This window comes from Mirounga angustirostris, unplaced genomic scaffold, assembly GCF_029215605.1.
Source record: "Mirounga angustirostris isolate CCGP_5_RB_7025 unplaced genomic scaffold, mMirAng1.0.hap1 SCAF_3, whole genome shotgun sequence".
In the NCBI taxonomy this organism is placed as follows: domain Eukaryota; kingdom Metazoa; phylum Chordata; class Mammalia; order Carnivora; family Phocidae; genus Mirounga; species Mirounga angustirostris.
Window position 1 is genome coordinate 51,314,273 of NW_026991711.1, and position 20,530 is coordinate 51,334,802.

At 40.2% G+C, this 20,530-nt stretch overlaps 2 protein-coding genes across 4 annotated transcripts in view; one reads left to right on the plus strand and one right to left on the minus strand.

Annotated features, from left to right (window-relative positions):
- The window catches only part of WBP4 (WW domain binding protein 4), a 63,569-nt gene extending 60,649 nt beyond the window's left edge, over positions 1-2,920 (plus strand). For 2 of the 3 annotated variants that reach the window (XR_010409987.1, XR_010409986.1), the window contains exon 11: positions 1,632-1,768. Coding sequence is in view for 1 of the 3 variants with exons in the window: in XM_045869544.3 (XP_045725500.1) it covers positions 1,632-1,842 (211 nt within the window). In the remaining 2 variants the exon portion in view is untranslated. Of the gene's footprint in view, positions 1-1,631 lie in introns of all 3 variants that reach the window. The other variant, XM_045869544.3, reaches the window with a different exon arrangement.
- On the minus strand, positions 780-1,440 carry LOC135363836 (double homeobox protein A-like). The gene is given in 2 exon segments (XM_064586034.1): positions 780-1,013; positions 1,015-1,440. Coding segments are annotated over 2 exon segments (537 nt in total). The 3' UTR covers positions 780-902.
- Positions 2,921-20,530: the final 17,610 nt, after the last annotated feature.

Consider the following 20,530-nt stretch of genomic DNA (forward strand, 5'->3'; position numbering starts at 1 on the left):
GAAGGTTCTACCTACCAAGCTGTGGGAAGGGCAGAAATTCGGCTGAGTCTCAGGAGTTACTGGAGCAATGAAACATTGGCAGGATTCTCTGTCTGCTTCCCCCCCTTTGCTACTTTTCTTCGTAAGGCAGCTGTATTCTCAGTCATTGCAGAATTCCTTTACATAGGAGATGTAGTTCCCCACAGATTTTACACTCTTAGCCACTACAGAATTAAACATAATGATCTTTCTTGGCCATGTCAAAAAGCTCATGGGTAGAACTGATGGATGTGGCATGACTTAGTTGCTCTTTCAGGGACCAACTGACTATAGAGGGTGGGGTACTATGATAGGTTCATGTTAATAAGGTAGCAATCTCTAGACTAGTCAGCTGATTATTTTTACTAACCATGTGGGTGCTTGAAGGACTAGTTCTTAAAAAAAGAGTACTAGACAAAAGGCCATGTAGAGCCTCCTACCATAGGACAGTGGGATCCCATGGTTTTCATCATGTGCTGTGTAAGCCCGCAGAGTCCTTGTCACAGTTCATGGCAAGATCGGTTTCCATAAATAACTTACCACCTTAACTTGTACTGCTAGTCATGTATAAGCACAAACATTGCCTTAGACGATACGTACTCTGTGCAGAAGGAATAAAAGAATAGATGATACTTTTCCAGACATGTATCCACCTAAATAAGTATTCTGTATCTTAAATAATATTATAAAATGATTATCTTTTTTTTTTTTTTTTTTTTGCTATTGATAAGTTTATTTTCATTGATTTTCAAGATCTGCTGAACTCTGGATCTACGATCGGTCGGTAGGGCTATGTGGTGCCATATATATCTGCCTCTGGCTCCTAAAGTTCTGTTCACCATCTCCAGCAGGTTCAGCTTCTGGAAAAGCTTGAACTCTCTCATTCAGAGATCCTGTTCCTGGTCTTGTCTCTGTTCTGAGTCTTGATCATCAGGTTCTCTTTTTCTCTGGACATGGAATCTGGATCTCCGATTTTGAAACCAAATTTGGACTCTTTGACTCTGGAATGCCAATTTCTTTAGCAAGTTGCTCTCTGGTATCAATGCCAGGATAAGGGTTGTTCATAAATGCCTCGATGAGGGTGTGTAATTGCGAAGAAGTGTAGCTGGTACGACACCGTCTGTCTTCTCTACTTTGAATCTCCTCTTCAGAGTGATCTTGGTCTTGACTTGATTCTAAGTCCTCATCGGGTTCTGATTTTTTCTGGCACTGGTGCCTAGCTCTTTGATTCTGAAACCAAATCTGGATTCTGGACTCATCAGTGTTGATTTCTAAAGCGAGTCTTTGTTTGGTAGCATAACCTGGGTAAGGATTTTGGTGAAATGCCTTGATGAGGATTTTTAATTGATCTTCTGTGAATTTGGTGCGGCTGCGTCTCTGATTCATTGTTATGGTCTTGTTTGGAGAGTTGTCTTGGGCCATGTTGGAAGAGAGTTCTGAAGTCTAAGGATCCTATAAAATGATTATCTTTAAGTAATTTCCTAGTATGAAATGACTTTTAACTTCTCACTATCATTAGAAAGATGATCTTGGGCCTTTGTTGGACTCAGAGGTTATGTAAAAGTTTGTCTCAGTCTGTCAAATAATGGTTTTATTTTTACTTTCTGTTTCAGTGAGGAGGTAGATTTGGAACTTCCAAGCACTGAAAATGAATATGTATCAACTTCAGAACCTGATATTGGTGGGCAACCCAAGGTGATATTTAAAGAAAAAACAGTCACTTCTCTTGGAGTCATGGCAGATGGAGTGGCCCCAGTCTTTAAAAAGAGAAGAATTGAAAATGGAAAATCTAGAAATTTAAGGCAACGAGGTGATGATCAATAATTTAAAAAGAGCTTTTTGTATTTGCTTTTTGGACAGCATGGAGACTGTACATCTTGAAGTTCCTCTGTGTTTGTTTAAATGCTAAAAATTTAGATTTATTCTAAATGTATTTTATGTGAATCTAAAATAAATCTTTTTTCATGTGAAACTTATTTTTGCTCCTAAAATGGAAGCCTACCACATTTCATTGTAATACAGTGTATTATGTTCAGTGTCTAAAAATTGCTAATTGTGACATAATATAAGATGCTATGTATCTGTTACTTAAAACATGGAAAAGCAAGGCCTTTATTCCATTCTTACTCAAAAGCACATTCTTATCCTGCACTGAAAATGCATTACTTTTGCACACTGATATTAACTTATCCAAGACCTACGAATCAGACAACATAAGAGAAAATTCACAGGCCCATGATGGTTCAGTTCTGAGGATCCTGTCAGAAGGCTGATGGAGAAAGTGTATGTGTGTTAGCTTACCGTACTCAGTTTAAGGTCAAGGGCCAAAGAACAGGACTGCTACTCAGGTACTTCAAATGTAGCCGCTTAATATGGAATGAAAATTCGACCAAAGGTAGATATGTATATTTTCCCAGTTCAGCAACAAGCATTGCTTTTAAACATTATTACTTTGTTAGGCATTATGCTAGGAGCTGAAGATATAAAGATGAATAAGATATATCTTTGTTCTTCATGACTTCTCATGCTAGCATAGTCATTCCCACAGTCATGTACTCTGTTTAACAACCTTACATGTACTGGAAAATAAATTTTAAGGCTTATTTAAAGCTATGTAGATGAAAGCTTGAAAAAAATAGTATGGTCTCTGGCTTCCGTAAAGTTTTTAGTGTTCTCTTAGACAAATGGGAAATGTCTTATTTTCTAGTTAAATTTCTTAAAAAGTAGAATTTTATTTTATCCATTTGAAGTAAGTTTCTTCCCTTTATTACTCAAAATCTTAAAATTATATTTTTTATAAATTGTACAGTATTTAACGTTTGGTAGTAAATATTTGTCTTTTTAAGTTTACTAGTGTACATGTAAGAAAATGATAGCTTATTAAAAACTTTATGAAAAATAATATTGGGGTTTTTTTCCTTCTAATACTCAACAGAGTCAATGTAGCATTGGTGAAGCAGTATTTGGAGATTTGTCTTTATATTTGTTCAGTCTACTTATTTGGATATTTCATGAATATATAGCATGATGATAAAGAAATATTTTAGATTCTCAATAGCCCATTTGTCATCTACCTAAGCAGTGTATTTTGGTGCTTGACAGTCCTCAATTGAGAAGGTAGTAAAACCATAAATGGAGTGCTGCTTTATTTTACCCCCGTTTAGCTCATACAAAATACGCAAAAAAAAAAAAAAAAAAAAAAAACACCTTATCAGGAGCTTGGGAAGATGGTGGAGTAGGAGGCTCCTGGGCTCACCCCATCCCACGTTTGTAAGTCAATAAACAGAAGCACAATCCAAAGACTAGCAGAACAGACTCCACAACTAAATACAGAGAAGGAACTGCACCTGAAAGTTTAGGAAGGTCAGAAAGGCAGAGGGAGGCTACCCACGGGAGGGGAGGGAGCTGTGCGTGTGGAGAGGGCAGATTAACGGGCCCTTGCGTCAGGGAGCTCACGTGGGATAGGTTAATCCCCATAAGGTTTGGCTTGAAAAATCAGAGGGACTGAATTCTTTGAGTTTGTAAAACCAGTGGGACTTGGAGCCTGCAGCTTTAAAAGTCAACAGACTCAGCCCTGGGCGAGTGATTGCTGGGTTTCCACCCTTAAAGAGCAGCCTACTTACAGAGGCAACATAAAAACAGCAGTTTGCCAATGCTGGGGGAACAGGGGACAGATCTGTTCATACTGAGCACAGAGTATGTTAGGGGACTTCAAAAATGAGGGAGCTGGCAGGCGCATTTTCCTCCCGTACCCCCCAGCATAAACGGAGCCACCTGCGGGAGGTGGCGCTGCACAGACACCGCTACGTAACGTGCTACCAGAACACCACACGTACGGTTACCCCAGAGCCCTTGCCTCCTCCAAGCCTGCCAGCCTCGTCCCTGGGCTCAGCGCAAGTTTTGGTTTGTTTTTAAAGTTTTTATTTTTTTAAGTAATCTACACCCGGTGTGGGGCTCAAACTCCCCAACCTGAGACCAAGAGTCACGTGTTCCCCTGACCGAGCCAACCAAGCAAGCGCCCCCTCAGGGCAAATTTTGTTAAAGCCGCGCTTACACCCTACTGAGCCACCCGGTACACAGCTGCCGCTGCGTGAATTGCTCAGCTGCTGCCCCACGCCCAACCTCACATCCCCCCTTGGCCCCAGCACACAGCCCTCAGCTGCCACAGTGCTTTGGGGGATCCGGCGTAGGACTAGAGCCGCGACAGAAATTTTGCTGGCACTACTGCCCCGCTGCCAAGTTCCCCAGCAGGCATGCCCCTCAGAGCTGGCCTGCCTGGGTCCCACAAACACCACAGAGAACAAGCACAGCCCCCTACAGCAGAGTCCGTGCAGATGACCGCACTAAAAGGAAAAGTGACTCAGACCCAACAGGGGGGCGTAAGCAAAATGCGTAGGATACTCTCCTAAAGTGCCAAGTTCTGATAAACAGGACACTGCACTGCAGGGCACTCCGGGACCTCCTCTTCATAAAGTCACTACTTTATGAAGTAGTCCCTGGGTGGCTCAGTCAGTTAAGTGTTGGACTCCTGATCTCAGCTCAGGGTCATGAGTTCAAGCCCCTACTTAAAAAAAAAAAACAGAAGACCTAGCTGACTCTCTTAACATGCAGAAACAGACGCAGAGAAGCAGACAAAATGAGACAGAAATTTATCCCAAATCAAAGAACAAGACAAATCCATGGCCAGAGATCTAAGCAAAACAGATATAATTAACATGCCTAATAGAGAATTTAAAGCAATGATCCTAAGGATACTCAGTGGACTTGAGAAAAGAGTGGAAGACATGAGTGAGACATTTACCCAGAGATAAGGAATAACATAGCAGAGATAAAGGGCTCAATAAACAAAATGAGAAACACATTTGATGGAATAAATAGTGGGATGGAAGAAGCAGAATTAGTGACCCAGAAGACAGAGTAATGGAACATAATCAAGCTAAACAAAAGAGAGAAAAAAGAGTTACACAAAACAAGAACAGGGAATTCAGTGACTCCATCAAATGTACTAATATTTGCACTATAGGAGTCCCAGAAGAAGAGAGAAAAGGGGCAAAAAATTTATTCAAAGAAATAATAGCCGAAAACTTCCCTAATCTGGGAAAGTAAACAGATACCCAGATAGATGCAGGAGGCACAGAGAACTCCCATCAAAATCAACAAAAGCAGACCCACAAGTACGGTGCTAAAGAAAAAAAAATCTTAAAAGCAGCAAGACAAAAGAAGTCAATATCTTACAAGGGAAAACCCATAAGGCTAGTAGATTTTTCAACAGAACTTTGAAAGCCAGAAGGGAGTGGCATGATCTATTCAAAGTGCTGAATGGGAAATATCTGCAGCCAAGAATACTTTATCCAGCAAGGCTGTCATTCTGAGTAGACAGATTAAGGCTTTCCCAGACAAAAACTAAAGGAGTCTGTGACCACTAAACCAGCCCTGCAAGAAATATTAAAGAGGGATCTGTGAGTAGAAAGGAGATACCAGGGCTGCCCGGCTGGCTCAGTCATTACAGCATGTGACTCTTGATCTTGGGGTCATGAGTTCAAGCCCCACATTGAATACAGAGATTACTTAAATACATACTTTTTTTTTTTTCTTTTTAAAGGAGAGACCAAAAGTGACAGTATAAAGGTAGGAAAAACAAAAGCAGTAAAAATGAATATTTCTGTATAAAATTAGTCAAGGAACTCACCAAAAAAAGGATATAATAATATATACCTAAAATATACAGAGGAGAGGAAAAAAGAATGGGTTCAAACTTAAACGACCATCAATTTAATATAAACTGCTATTGAAGAAGGGTTTACATACAAACCTAATGATAACCATAACAGGGGCACCTGGGTGGCTTAGTTGGTTAAGTGTCCAATTCTTGATTTCAGCTCAGGACATGATCTCAGGGTTGTGAGATTGAGCCCCACATTGAACTCTGCACTCAGTGCAGAGTCAGCTTGTGGTTCTCTCTCTCACTCTCCCTATGCCCCCTCCCCGCACCGCACACACTCTCTCTCTCTCTCTCTCTAACAATAAATAAATAAATCTTAAAACAAAACCAAAAAACACTAATAGGGTGCCTGGGTGGCTCAGTTGGTTGGGTATCTGCCTTTGGCTCAAGTCATGATCCCAGGGTCCTGGGATCAAGTCCCAAGTCAGGCTTCCTGCTCGGCAAGGAGTCTGCTTCTCCCTCTCCCTCAGCTACTCTCTCTCTCTCTCTCTCCCTCTCTCTTTCTCTCCCTCTGTCAAATTAATAAAATCTTTTTAAAAATTTAAAAAATAAAAATTAAAAAAAACACTAATAAACATGCCAAGAATAAAGAGAAAGAAATCCAAATATATCACTAAGGAAAATCAGCAAAATATGAGAGAACAACAAGAAAGGATCAGAGAAAATCTTCAGAAATAACCACAAAATAAGTAACAAAATTACTTTGAATGTAAATGGACTAAATGGTCTAATCAAAAGATATAGGGTGACAGAATGAAAAAAAAAATAAGACCCATCTATATGCTGCCTACAAGAGACTTATTTTAGACCTCACTTGTAGATTGAAAGTAAGGGGATGGAGAAACCTCTATTATGCAAATGGATGTCAAAAGAAAGCTAAGGGGTGTTTGGGCAGCTCAGTCAGTCCAACTCTTGGTTTCAGCTCAGGTTGTGATCTCAGGGTCATAAGATCGAGGCCCACCTCAGGCTTCATGCTGAAAGCAGAGTCTGCTGAAGTTTCTCTCTCCCTCTCCCTCTGCCCCTCCCCGCCTTGGGCTCTCACTAATAAATAAATAAATCTTAAAAAAAAAAAAAGCTGAAGTAGCAATACTTATATCAGAAAAAACAGACTTTAAAACAAAGACCGTAACAAGAAACAAAGACACGATATACTAAGAGCGAGCGAAATCCAACAAGAAGATATAACCAATGTAAATATTTATGCACCAAACATAGGAGCACCCAAATACATAAAACAGTTAATAACAAATATAAAGGAACTAATTGATAGTAATACAATAATAGTAGCATACTTTAATGCCCCACTTAAATCCATGGACAGATCATCCAAACAAAATCAACAAGAAAACAACTTTTTTTAAAAAGATACATTTATTTATTTGAGAGAAAGAGAGACAGTACAAGTGGGGGAAGGGGCAGAAGGAGAGGACATCCAAGCAGACTCCCACTGAGTGCAGAGCCCAACACAGGCTCACGAGCCATGAAATCAGGACCTGAGCCGAATCCAAGAGTCGGAAGCCTAACCAACTGAGCCAATCAGGTGCCCCGAAAACAATAGCTTTGAATGACACACTGGAACAGAGGGATTTAACAGATATACTCAGAACATTCCATCCTAAAACCACAGAATACACATTCTTTTCAAGTATACATGGAACATTTTCCAGAACTGATCAAATATTACCCACAAAACCTCAACAAATTCAAGATCAAAGTCATACCATGCATCTTTTCTGACCACAACACCATGAAACTAGAAATCAATCACAAGAAAAAATCTGGAAAGAGCACAAATATATTGAGGGGTGGGGTTTTTTTTGGTGTTTTTTTTTTTTTTTAGATTTTTTATTTATTTATTTGAGAAAGAGAGGGAGAGAGGGAGAGAGAGCACAAGAGCGGGGAGCAGGAGAGGGAGAAGCAGACTCTCTGCCGAGCAGGGAGCCCAATGTGGGACTCGATCCTGGGACTCCAGGATCATGACCTGAGCCGAAGGCAGTCGCCCAAACAACTGAGCCACCTAGGCACCCCTATATTGAGGTTTTATAACATTCTACTAAACAATGAATGGGTCAACCTGAAAATAAAAGAAGAAATTAAAAATTACACGGAAATGAATGAAAATGAAACTACAATGGTCCAAAACTTCTGGGATGCAACAAAAACTGTTCCAAGAGGAAAGTATATAGCAAAACAGGCCTACCTCAAGAAGCAAGATAAATCTCAAATAAACAACCTAACCTTACTCCTGAAGGAGCTAGAAAAAGAACAACAAAACCTAAAACCAGCAGAAAGAAGGAAATAATAAAGATTAGGGCACCTGGGTGGCTCAGTCGTTAAGCGTCTGCCTTCGGCTCAGGTCACAATCCCAGGGTCCTGGGATCGAGCCCTGTATCGGGCTCCCTGCTCTGCGGGAAGCCTGCTTCTCCCTCTCCCACTTCCCCAGCTTGTGTTCCCTCTCTTGCTGTGTCTCTCTCTGTCAAATAAATAAATCTTTAAAAAAAATAATAGGATAAATAAAATAAAAATAAATCTTAAAAAAAAGAAAACAATCCCATTTACAATTGCACCAAAAATAAGAAACCTAAAAATAAATCTAACCAAAGTGATGAAAGACCTGTACTCAGAAAATTATAAAACACCAAAGAAAGAAACTGAAGATGACACAAAGAAATAGCAAGACACCTTTCATGTCTCTCTCAAGTTTTGTGGTTTCCTCCCTAAGGGCCCTATACATTTCCTGAAACTTAAGCTTCCTGAGGGCAAGGGTTTTGTCTGTTTTGTTCACACATCATAAGTACATGGCACATTGGAAGCATTTAATACTTGTTTAAAGAATGAATGAGAAACATAATCAGAAGAGAAATAAGCAACAAAGGAAATACAGATCATACTACTACTGTGGGAAAATACATGATCTTATACACTGCTATTTAAAATACATGCATTAATTTTTTTCTGTATTTTACGGATGTTTTGACGTCTTAAAAAGCTTCCTGGCCCCTCCCAAGGCTAGCCCTTTCTTGGAAATAACAAAGGGCTTGCCCTGGAGCACATCTTTCACCTACAAACTAACCCATCCCAAATCCACCCTCCAGCCACCTCCTTATCTAATTCTCACACACTGAACCAGCATTTTCTCTGCTCTAAGTCATCCCAGGGTCAGACAGCAGACCACCAGAGACCACTCTGATAGCCCAGCACGCCCTGGAATTATTCAAACCCACCAAGCCTAAGCTATGTACTTTGCCCTCCCTTGCCTTGCTTTTCCCACAGAAACCCCAATAAAGACTTTGGCCTAGACTTGCCCCTTGCTCCTGGCTTCTGCCAAATGATTGGCTCGCCCTGTGGCATGTGGTGATCTTCTCTGAGTCCTGTTAACTATAATAAACTTTCTCCTTCCAAGCCTCAGTCTTGTCTCTTCCTGCGGCCCCGCCTACTTTACAGTACCGTACCCAACATGTACATTTGTACAGCACTCTAAATTGATACAACAACATAGATAGAGAAACATATCAAAATTTACAAGTATGTATCTGTTAACCTGGCTATTCCATGTTCAGGGATATATCCTAGAGCAACTCTCAGGTACTCTCACACATGCGGGAAGGGAGGAGAGAAAAACTCTCTGAAGTCCCGCTCTACAAGGGAAGTCATTTTAGATTTCTTCCTCAGTCAACAGGACTGTATATTAAGCTTATTTAAATCAAAAGCCTGATGTATGGCCCACCACACACTCATTGTCCATCTGCTCTGTGAATGAGTAGCCAAAGGAAAACCATCTCATCCTTGGGATATTGATCAAGGCTCCCACTCCCTGCATTCCTTGTGATTCCTGGCATAAAACTTGCGATTCCTGCCTATATGCTAATCTATAATCTTTTTTTTTTTAAGATTTTATTTGTTTATTTGACAGAGAGAGAGAGAGAGAGAGCACACAAGCAGGGGGAGCAGGAGAGGAAGAAGTAGACTCCCTGCGGAGCAGGGAGCCTGATGTGGGGCTCAATCCCAGGACCCTGAGATCATGACCTGAGCTGAAGACAGATGCCCAACCCACTGAGACACCCAGGCGCCCCTAATCTATAATCTTTTGAGCTTTTACAATATGTAAAAAAGTACATAACTCTGTAAAAACTGTTCATTTTCTGGCTCACTCTCTTCCCTGTGAAGAGCATGTTTCCCAGGCAGCTGTCCTATCTTGGTCTCAAATGAAAGTCTCTTTCTTACTGGTAGAGATTCTAAAAGGTTTGTGCATTTCGCGTCGACATTCCTTGGCATGGCTGGCAGGGTATCAGATCAACTCACCTGAGAACACCTGGGGGTTATCCGGAACTGTGCACTTAGCATCAGCATGGGCCCGTTGTGCCCCTCTGGCTCCTCAGCACCTCTCAGGTGTGTCAGTGAGTTCGCCTGGTACCCGGGCCTCCTCAATTTGAGTTGACGGTCCTGACTTTTATTTAAAGCTGTTCGGGGCTATCAGGAATGTTCTTCAGGTGGAAATAACCTAGAGGGATTGGGGTTGATAGGTTGGTTGTTTTAATTTGGCATTCTACTAATTGATGTTATTTATATAAGGCTTGAGTAAATTTTCTGGCTAGAGATAGGAGACTGAACAATTCAGCTCCAAGAGAAGGGACACTTGCTCTTCCAGACTATCCAGCGCTTTCAGGGGACTGAAAGCCCAGTGGACGTGTCTGAGGCTATCCTCAAGACGTGTAGCAGCCCCAGAGGAGTTTCCTGTCTCGGAAGGTAATTAATGATTGGCTTGTCCAGGGACACACATGTGAAAATGGGTCATCCAGTGCTCTGAGGCCCCCCTGATGGTCTTAGACCTCCCTGAGATAAAGCAAGACACGTCAGAGAGGGTGTCTTGACCATTTGGAAGTGACACAAACAGTCCCCTCTCGATGCACTACACTTACCATCCTTAGATTTTGCTCAAACCTTATTCCAAAACCGAAACTACAATGAAGAGGGAGGGAGATGAGCTTTAAAAGCTGAACAACTCCCAGCAAACCAAGAACCATTCACAGGAACTCTGGCAGGCTCCATCTACAACACAGAGCCAATACTTGAAAGTGCTTATTTAAAGGGGAAAATGTAACTCTGGGTAACCTGAGTCTCAGATGGCCCAAACAGGGTTCTTTTGACATGTCAAAATTAGTCTTCTCACACACACAATTAGAGAAAATCAAGACCAAGCAACGGGAAACCAGGAAGCCACATGGTTCAGTCAGTAACACCCTGGGCTTGGTGGGGGGGAACCATTGCTCACAGAGGCACCCTGGGCTTCATCTGGTTTATTTGTTGCTGCAGCTTTCGGCATGTTAGGTCAAAACCAGCTATGTTAGATTAGAAAATGGAAAAAGACTAATTAATGGATCCATAAATTATAATGCTATCTTGTAATTAGATTTGTTTTAATAAAAAGAGATAGACAGTAGGATATTATTCAGCCATTAAAATGAATGAAATCTTGCCATTTGCAATAACATAGATAGAGGGGCGCCTGGGTGGCTCAGTCGTTAAGCGTCTACCTTCAGCTCAGGTCATGATCCCAGGGTCCTGGGATCAAGCCCCATATCGGGCTCCCCGCTCCGTGGGAAGCCTGCTTCTCCTTCTCCCACTCCCCCTGCTTGTGTTCCCTCTCTCGCTGTGTCTCTCTCTGTCAAATAAATAAATAAAATCTTTAAAAAAATATAGAGTACAATGCTAAGAGAAACCAGTCAGTCAGAGAAAGACAAATATCATACGATTTCACTTATATGTGGAATTTAAGAAACAAACAAGCAAAGAAAAAAAAATAAAGGGAGAGAGAAAAACCAAGAAACAGACTCTTAACTATAGAGAACTAATGGTTACCAGAGGGGAGGTGGGTGGGGGAATGGGTGACATAGGTGATGGGGATTAAGGAAGTGCACTTGTCATGATGAGCACTGAGTAATGTATAGAAATGTTGAATCACTATATTGCACATCTGAAACTAATATAACACTATATGGTAACAATACTGGAATTAAAATAAAAAACTTAATTAAAAAAAATTTCTGGGGTACCTAGCTAGTTCAGTCCATGGAGCATGTGACTCTTGATGTTAGGGTTGTAAGTTCGAGGCCCATGTTGGGTGTAGAGCTTAAATTTTTTTCTGAAAAAGAAAAAAAAAGTAGAAATTATGTTTTACTTGCAAGAGCAACAATTATTGGTGACATATTCACTGATGTGGGAAAAAATGGTATTCTCACCAAAAATAGTGGAGAATGGGAGAAAAGAATAGTCTTTCTATTTTACTTTGAGTTTTATTATTTTTCCTAACAAAAAAAAAAGGAGATTTGGAAATTGCTCTTTTAATGTCCTCTCCACAAATATTAATGAAAAGGAGACTAGATTTTGTTTGCACTTTGTGTATATGTGTTTATGTTTGTTATAAATGTAAGATAATTTTTCTGTGTCCAGATGGTATTGCTAAAAATTAATCCTTAAAAGATCTCTATTTAATTGTTTTAAAGGCAAGCATTTATAAGAATTGTGCATTCTAAAATGCACTCAGACTAAATGTCTCTTAGAGACTAACCCAAACATTTTTCAAGTTCATATGATCTCAGAAAATATTCAATAATTAAAACTAATGTAAGTTTGTTGTTTAATTAAAATAGGTTCTTTAGATTTATCAGCATGAAATATAAAACTATTATTCTACCAAGATTTACTAAAAGTCAAAAAAGGGGCACCTGGGTGGCTCAGTCGTTAAGCGTCTGCCTTCGGCTCAGGTCATGATCCCAGGGTCCTGGGATCAAGCCCCACACTGGGCTCCCTGCTCTGCAGGAAGCCTGCTTCTCCCTCTCCCACTCCCCCTGCTTGTGTTCCCTCTCTCACTGTGTCTCTCTCTGTCAAATAAATAAATAAAATCTTAAAAACAATAAAAATAAAAATAAATAAATGTCAAATAAGCTTGTTATCTCTGTTCCAAATTACCAGCAAAAAATGACTGAAAATGATGGTTGATTTTGTCTTTTTTTTTTTTAAGATTTTATTTATTTACTTGTGACAGAGAAAGCACAAGCAGGGGGAGCAGCAAGCAGAGGGAGAAGCAGGCTCCCCACTGAGCAAGGAGCCTGATGCGGGACTCAAACCCAGGATCCTGGGATCATGACCTGAGCCAAAGGCAGACACTTAACCGGCTGAGCCACCCAGGTGCCCCGATTTTGTCTGTCTTATAAAGTTTTCATGGTGTAATTGTTATGAGCAAATGGGTGAAATAAATAAAAGGTGTTATAGCTTTCAAAATCTTTGGTAACCTGAAACTTTGAAGTTTTGCTACATTAAATGATGCATTGGGCTGAATTCATTGGATATCTAAGTCTTTTCTAACTAAGAATACCAAAGTACTGATGACTGAACAGATTTGTCTGCTTTGGCTTCTTACTGTGGAGAAATTGGAGGATACTAGGGTCTGTTGGCAAACATGCTTTCGTATTATGAAAAAAAATATGTTTCTAGAAATTAAAAAATGTATTCACAAATTTCTGATCTAACGAATTCTGGTGTAACAGACAGTGCACAGTTGGTTAATACTTAGTTTTCCCTGGAGACTAAGATTTCTAAAAGTTAAAATTCTTGTAAATGTAATTAAGACTGATGGAAATGATAAGGGAAGCAATTCTGTCTGCATGAAAAGTTAAGATGTGTTTCTTGATAAGAAAGAAGGTATGAGGAATGGAAATACATTTTTGTTGAGGGAAAAGAAAGCAAGTTTGTCTTAAAATGAGACTGGTTATTTAGAGAGAGAAGTCTTAGGACAAAATCTGAATGAAAAAGAAAGCTGTACGTTTTGTTTTTTGTTTTTGTTTTTGTTTTTTTAGAAAGCTGTAGGTTTGTAAAGGGAAATCTTTGGAGAAGAATTTCATGTGTGCTCAGGACTGAATAAGATTGCATTGAGTGAGTTTTAAATGCACATTGATATAAGATTGAGATTTAGCCTTTCTCTCTGTTAAAAAGACAAAGTTTTCTTGGATTGTTGGTCTGCTCTTTTTTTTTTTTTTTTAAGATTTTATTTACTTATTTGAGAGAGAGAGAACAGAGGGTGAGTGAGAGGGAGAAGCTGGCTCCCCACTTAACAGAGAGGCCCTGAGATCACGACCGGAGCAGAAGGCAGACGCTCAAAATGACTCAGCCACCCAGGTGCCCCTGTTGGTCTGCACTTGATAAGAAATTACAAGCAGGGGCGTCTGGGTGGCTCAGCTGGTTAAGCGTCTGCCTTCGGCTCAGGTCATGATCCCAGGGTCCTGGGATCAAGTCCCACGTCAGGCTCCCTACTCAGCGGGGAGCCTGTTTCTCCCTCTGCCTGCCGCTTCCGCCTTCTTGTACTCTCTCTCTCTGACAAACAAATAAATAAAATCTAAAAAAAAAATTATAAATAAAATCTTTATTTGCTCCCCCCCCAAAACCCCACAAGGTTTCTATACTTTGTTTTTATCAAGTCTTTGATTAAGGAAGTTAAAACTCAATATTAAAAGGATCTAAGTTTTGCTAACAACTAGGTAACCTGTATTTGCCTTTGGAATCTCTTATTTCCACCATGGTTAAATAGATAACCAAACATTAAATTTTATAATGATCTATAATCCTATTTAGGCATGTGCTTTATTTAAAGACTTTTTATTTTATTTGAGAGAGACAGCATGAGCGGGACGGGGGTGGGGAAGGGGAGAGGGAGAGGGAGAAACAGACTCTGAATCCCTGCAGAGCATGGAGCGATGTGGGGCACAATCCCAGGACCCCCAGATCGGACCTAGGCTGAAGTCAGACGCTTAACTGACTGAGCCACTTAGGTGCCTCTAGGCATGGGCTTTTAAAACCTTCTGAGGTTTTTTGTTTATTTGGGGTTTTTTTCCTGTTTTTTTTTTTTTTTTTTTCTTTTGTAGAGGGAAACATTCTGAGGTTCTTAACAAAACCTCTCAACACTGCAATTCTATTTTTTTTTTTAAGATTTTATTTATTTATTTGAGAGAGAGCACATGAGAGGGGGGAGGGTCAGAGGGAGAAGCAGACTCCCCGCTGAGCAGGGAGCCCGATGCGGGACTCGATCCCTGGACTCCAGGATCATGACCTGAGCTGAAGACAGTCGCTTAACCAACTGAGCCACCCAGGCGCCCGACACTGCAATTCTAAATGAAGTCATTTTGACTAATTAGACATGTTTATTTTGTGTTGTTACAGGGGAAGCATTGTCAAACAAAGATGATAAACCTTCTTAGGTTATATTGTATAGGTAAGTGCTATAACTGTTTCAGAAATTACATGAAATTCCTGAAGTTTTAATATGTTCTGGTATAAGGTCATCCCTTGACATTCTAATTATTAAAATGTTCTGTGTCACAGAAATAGCCAGATTTCCTTGTCAACTGCATTATAATGAACTCTCATCGGATCTTTAATCATGGCCATTTTTGAGTATTTTGTCATTTGTAGTTATTGTTCGGATGCTCTTGCAAAATGTGTTTCGTCTTCAAGCAGATCCACGAAAAGGTTTCTAATATATTTAAAGTAATAACACTAAGCTGAGTAAGAATTTGCAAAACTAAAGGAAAAGCTGCATTCAAACAGAACAAGAATTAGTAACATGAGACCGAATGAATTAAGAAAGATTACAGTTTTGATGGCTTTCGTGTGAAACTTTTCAGGTCCTCTACTATCTGCTCTTCCAGATGGAAGGAAACTTTTCCTCCAAAGATACCAATGACTTACAGAAATATGATAAAGTATGCCTTTGTGAACAAACTGAAACATTTATCTTTTCTCCCTACCTGAACCTTCTAGAATTCAGAAACTCTCAGTGAGTATTCTTTCTTTCATGGCAATTATAATTATTTGCATAAGTTCAGTAAGAATCCATGCTCCTGAGGTGCCTGGGTGGCTCAGTCAGTTGAGTGACTGCCTTTGGCTTGGGTCATGATCCCAGAGTCCTGGGATCGAGTTCCACGTCGGGCTCCCGGCTCAGCAGGGAGTCTGCTTCTCCCTCTGACCCTCTCCCCTCTCATGCTGTTTCTCTCTCTCTCTCTCTCAAATAAATAAATAAATAAGATCTTAAAAAAAAAAAGAATCCATGCATCTTGTAACAGGACACCATTGGAAACATTGGTTATTTTACCAAGGCTTTGACTGGAATGTTTTATCTGAGAAAGACACACATAGACTCAGATAAGACCAGACAGCTTTAAGGAACTAAGATTGATTTTATGGGGCCAACAAAGCCCCTTGGAAGTATCAGCCTAATAACTTGCTTACAGAGTTCCCCACAGCCTCACCAGGTGAGTAAAGAATGTCACTTCCTGGCAGGTGCAGGAACCTTGGGATATTTTGGAGACCTCAAGAAGAATTCACCAAAATCTACAGGTATTACAGGGAATCTGACAGCAAGAATTTGGCTTGCCTTCTGGTCTTGAGAGGTTATTAAAAGTTCAATCTAGAATTCCTTATGAAAAGTTCCAGCAAAGCAGATTTAAAAGAACTTATATGGTCAATCACTATTCTTCCTATGCTTATGTAAGTAATTAGACCAAGTTTGTTAGAACTGGACTTGTTTTACAAACAAATTAGTCTTAATTTGGCTATTTTGGGTAAAAATGAGGGTGATTATAGAAAGAAAATGTTTCAATAACACATCTTTGTAGATACTAGATTTTAATACTACTCATTGTAAACTGGGGACCAGACCTTGATTTCTTCTCGTGTCCTCCAATGCTCTCCTACAACTCTCCAAACTAACATGTTGATTTTTCTCCCATCTTTCTGACTTGGAATCATTTGAGAACTAAAACTGCCCTTTTCCCTGAAGCTCTGCAAATTGAAAATACAAAGAGCTTGTTGTAAAGAAATCACCACAATACCTCATGCATTGTCAATCTTTGTGCCTATTGCTCTGTGGGCCACTCAGAGAGCATCAGAGACATTCGAGCCACAAACCAGGATGAGAAGTAATGACATCAGCGTAGACTGCTTTTTCAAGATTCAGGACCAGGCTTGTATTTCTACTCTTCTTTTAAAATTGTAATATTAGGAGATAGTAAGCCTATGTATTTGCTTTCACCTCCCCCTTTATTACATTCTGATAAAATATTATGGTTACCCACTGATTTAACTAACATAACTTCAGTACTCCCCTAGTGCTTTATTATGCTAACTTATGTAAAATGCTTATGACTTCTTGGACATACTCTAATGTTCCTTTAGCTTCTGGTGCTTATATATTACAAAGGACCTCCATTAAGAGAGACCGTTCAAGAAGTCCCACCTAACTCACATTTAACCTATATTATATATAACACTCAACAGAATGACCATTGAAATCAATGCACAGAAATCAGTTGCATTTCTATACACCAACAACAAGACAGAAGAAAGAGAAATTAAGGAGTCGATCCCCTTTACAATTGCACCCAAAACCATCAGATACCTAGGAATAAATCTAACCAAAGAGGCAAAGTGCTCAGAAAACTATAGAATACTCATGAAAGAAATTGAGGAAAACACAAAGAAATGGAAAAACGTTCCATGCTCATGGATTGGTAGAACAAATATTGTGAAAATGTCTATGCTACCCAGAGCAATCTACACATTTAATGCAATCCCTATCAAAATACCATCAACTTTTTTCACAGAAATGGAATAATCCTAAAATTTGTATGGAATCAGAAAAGACCCCGAGTAGCCAGAGGAATGTTGAAAAAGAAAAGCAAAGCTGGGGGCATCACAATTCCGGACTTCAAGCTCTATTACAAAGCTGTCATCATCAAGACAGTATGGTACTGGCACAAAAACGGACACATAGATCAGTGGAACAGAATAGAGAGCCCAGAAATGGACCCTCAACTCTATGGTCAACTAATCTTCAACAAAGCAGGAAAGAATGTCCAATGAAAAAAGGACAGTCTCGGGCGCCTGGGTGGCTCAGTGGTTGAGCGACTGCCTTCGGCTCAGGTCATGATCCTGGAGTCCCGGGATCGAGTCCCGCATCGGGCTCCCTGCTCAGCAGGGGGTCTGCTTCTCCCTCTGACCCTCCCCCCTCTCGTGTACTCTCTCTCATTCTCGCTCTCTCAAATAAATAAATAAAATCTTTAACAATAAAATAAAATAAAAGAAAAGAAAAAGAAAAAGAAAAAAGGACAGTCTCTTCAACAAATGGCGTTGGGAAAATTGGACAGCCACATGCAGAAGAAAGAAACTGGACGATTTCCTTACACCACACGCAAAAATAGACTCAAAATGGATGAAAGACTTAAATGTACAACAGGAATCCATCAAAATCCTTGAGGAGGGGGCGCCTGGGTGGCTCAGTCATTAAGCGTCTGCCTTCGGCTCAGGTCATGATCCCAGGGTCCTGGGATCGAGCCCCGCATTGGGCTCCCTGCTCAGTGGGAAGCCTGCTTTTTCCTCTCCCACTCCCCCTGCTTGTGTTCCCTCTCTCACTGTGTCTCTCTGTCAAATAAATAAAATCTTAAAAAAAAAAAAAAATCCTTGAGGAAAACACAGGCAGCAACCTCTTTGACCTCAGCCGCAGCAACTTCTTCCTAGAAACATCGCCAAAGACAAGGGAAGCAAGGGCAAAAATGAACTATTGGGACTTCATCAAGACAAAAAGTTTTGCACAGCAAAGAAAACAGTCAGCAAAACCAAAAGACAACAGACAGAATGGGAGAAGAGGGGCACCTGGGTGGCTCAGTCGGTTAAGCGTATGCCTTCAGCTTGGGTCATGATCCCAGGGTCCTGGGATCGAGCCCCTCATTGGGCTCCCTGCTCAGCGGGAAGCCTGCTTCTCCCTCTCCCACTCCCCCTGCTTGTGTTTCCTCTCTCACTGTGTCTCTCTCTGTCAAATAAATAAAATCTTGAAAAAAAAAAAGAATGGGAGAAGATATTTGCAAATGACATGTCAGATAAAGGGCTAGTATCCAAAATCTATAAAGAACTTATCAAACTCAACACCCAAAGAACAAATAATCCCATCAAGAACTGGGCAGAGACACGAACAGACATTTCTGCAAAGAAGACATCCAAATGGCCAACAGACACATGAAAAAGTGCTCCACATCACTCGGCATCAGGGAAATACAAATGAAAACCACAATGAGATACAACTTCACACCAGCCAGAACAGCTAAAATTAACAAGTCAGGAAACAACAGATGTTGGCGAGGATGTGGAGAAAGGTGGGAATACAAGCTGGTGCAGCCGCTCTGGAAAACAGTATGGAAGTTCCTCAACAAGTTGAAAATAGAGCTACCCTATGACCCAGCAATTGCACTACTCGGTATTTACCCCAAAGATACAAATGTAGTGATCCGAAGAGGTACGTGCACCCCAATGTTTATAGCAGCAATGTCCACAATCGCCAAACTATGGAAAGAGCCTAGATGTCCATCAACAGATGAATGGATAAAGAAGATGTGGTACAACACACACACACACACACACACACAGGAATATTATGCAGCCATCAAAAAATGAAATCTTGCCATTCGCAATGACATGGATGGAACTAGAGGGTATTATGCTAAACAAAATAAGTCAATCAGAGAAATATAATTATCATATGATCTCACTGATATGTGGAATTTGACAAACAAGGCAGAGGATCATAGGGGAAGAGAGGAAAAAATGAAACAAGATGAAACCAGAGAGGGAGACAAACCATAAGAGACTCTTCATCTCAGGAAACAAACTGAGGGTTGCTGGTGTGGAGGGGGGTGGGAGGGATGGGGTGGCTGAGTGATGGACATTGGGGAGGGCATGTGCTATGGTGATCGCTGTGAATTGTGTAAAACTGATGAATCACAGACCTGTACCCCTGAAACAAATAATACATTATATGTTAATAAAAAAATTAATTTAAAAAAACCAGAATGACCATTGTGTCTCTATAAACTTAGATGATAAATTATTAAGAAAGATCTCCAGGTTCAACAATGGGAGAAATTTAGCGGCAGCCTGTCTAACATACCAAAATATCCAATGTACCCACAAACCAAGTTTTGTGATGGAATGGCCTAAGACAAAGTAAAAAAAAAACAATGACTATCCATCAAAGATGCTACTTTAGGAAAGACTTGATGGATTCAGCCATCTCTGAAATCAAACTCTGCCATAAAACCCAGAAGGTTCTGAGGTAACTATGGGTCAAGGACCTTCTTCATTAACTGCAGAAACCCCAAATGTACAGCTCTTCTAATCATAGAAAACCATTAAAGCCTCCTGTAACTTATAAAAATGTTCAGTTAACTGCCTTAATACTCTAAATTATGGCCAACCAGACTTATTTCAGCATCATAATAGGTAAAGAAACTATTGTAAATACCACCAGAGTTCTTCCCATTGGAGGAAGATGGGCCTTATTAACCAATGAGTCTTACTGGATTCCAATATCAACGGACATCTGTGAATTCAGCAAAATACATGATCATGCCCTGAACAACAAGGTAACCTTGAATTCACTCCAACCTGGTCTATAACAGCTACAGCTATACAAACTGACAGACGGGAAAAAGGAAGATTTTGTTGAGAAGGTTTACAAAACATCTCTGTAATACTCCTTGATTTCCTTTGTAACCAGAATACTTTTCATGAGGATGCTACGGCCATGCAGTGTAATATCGGCTTTGCACCGCCAATGGAATTGCCTGAGTCTAACAAAAATGATACTAATACTGATATTAATGACCAAATGTTTTGGGAGATAGAATTACAACTACCGCCAGATGTAATATCTATGGAAAATAATCGGCCAGAGAAATTGTTACATAT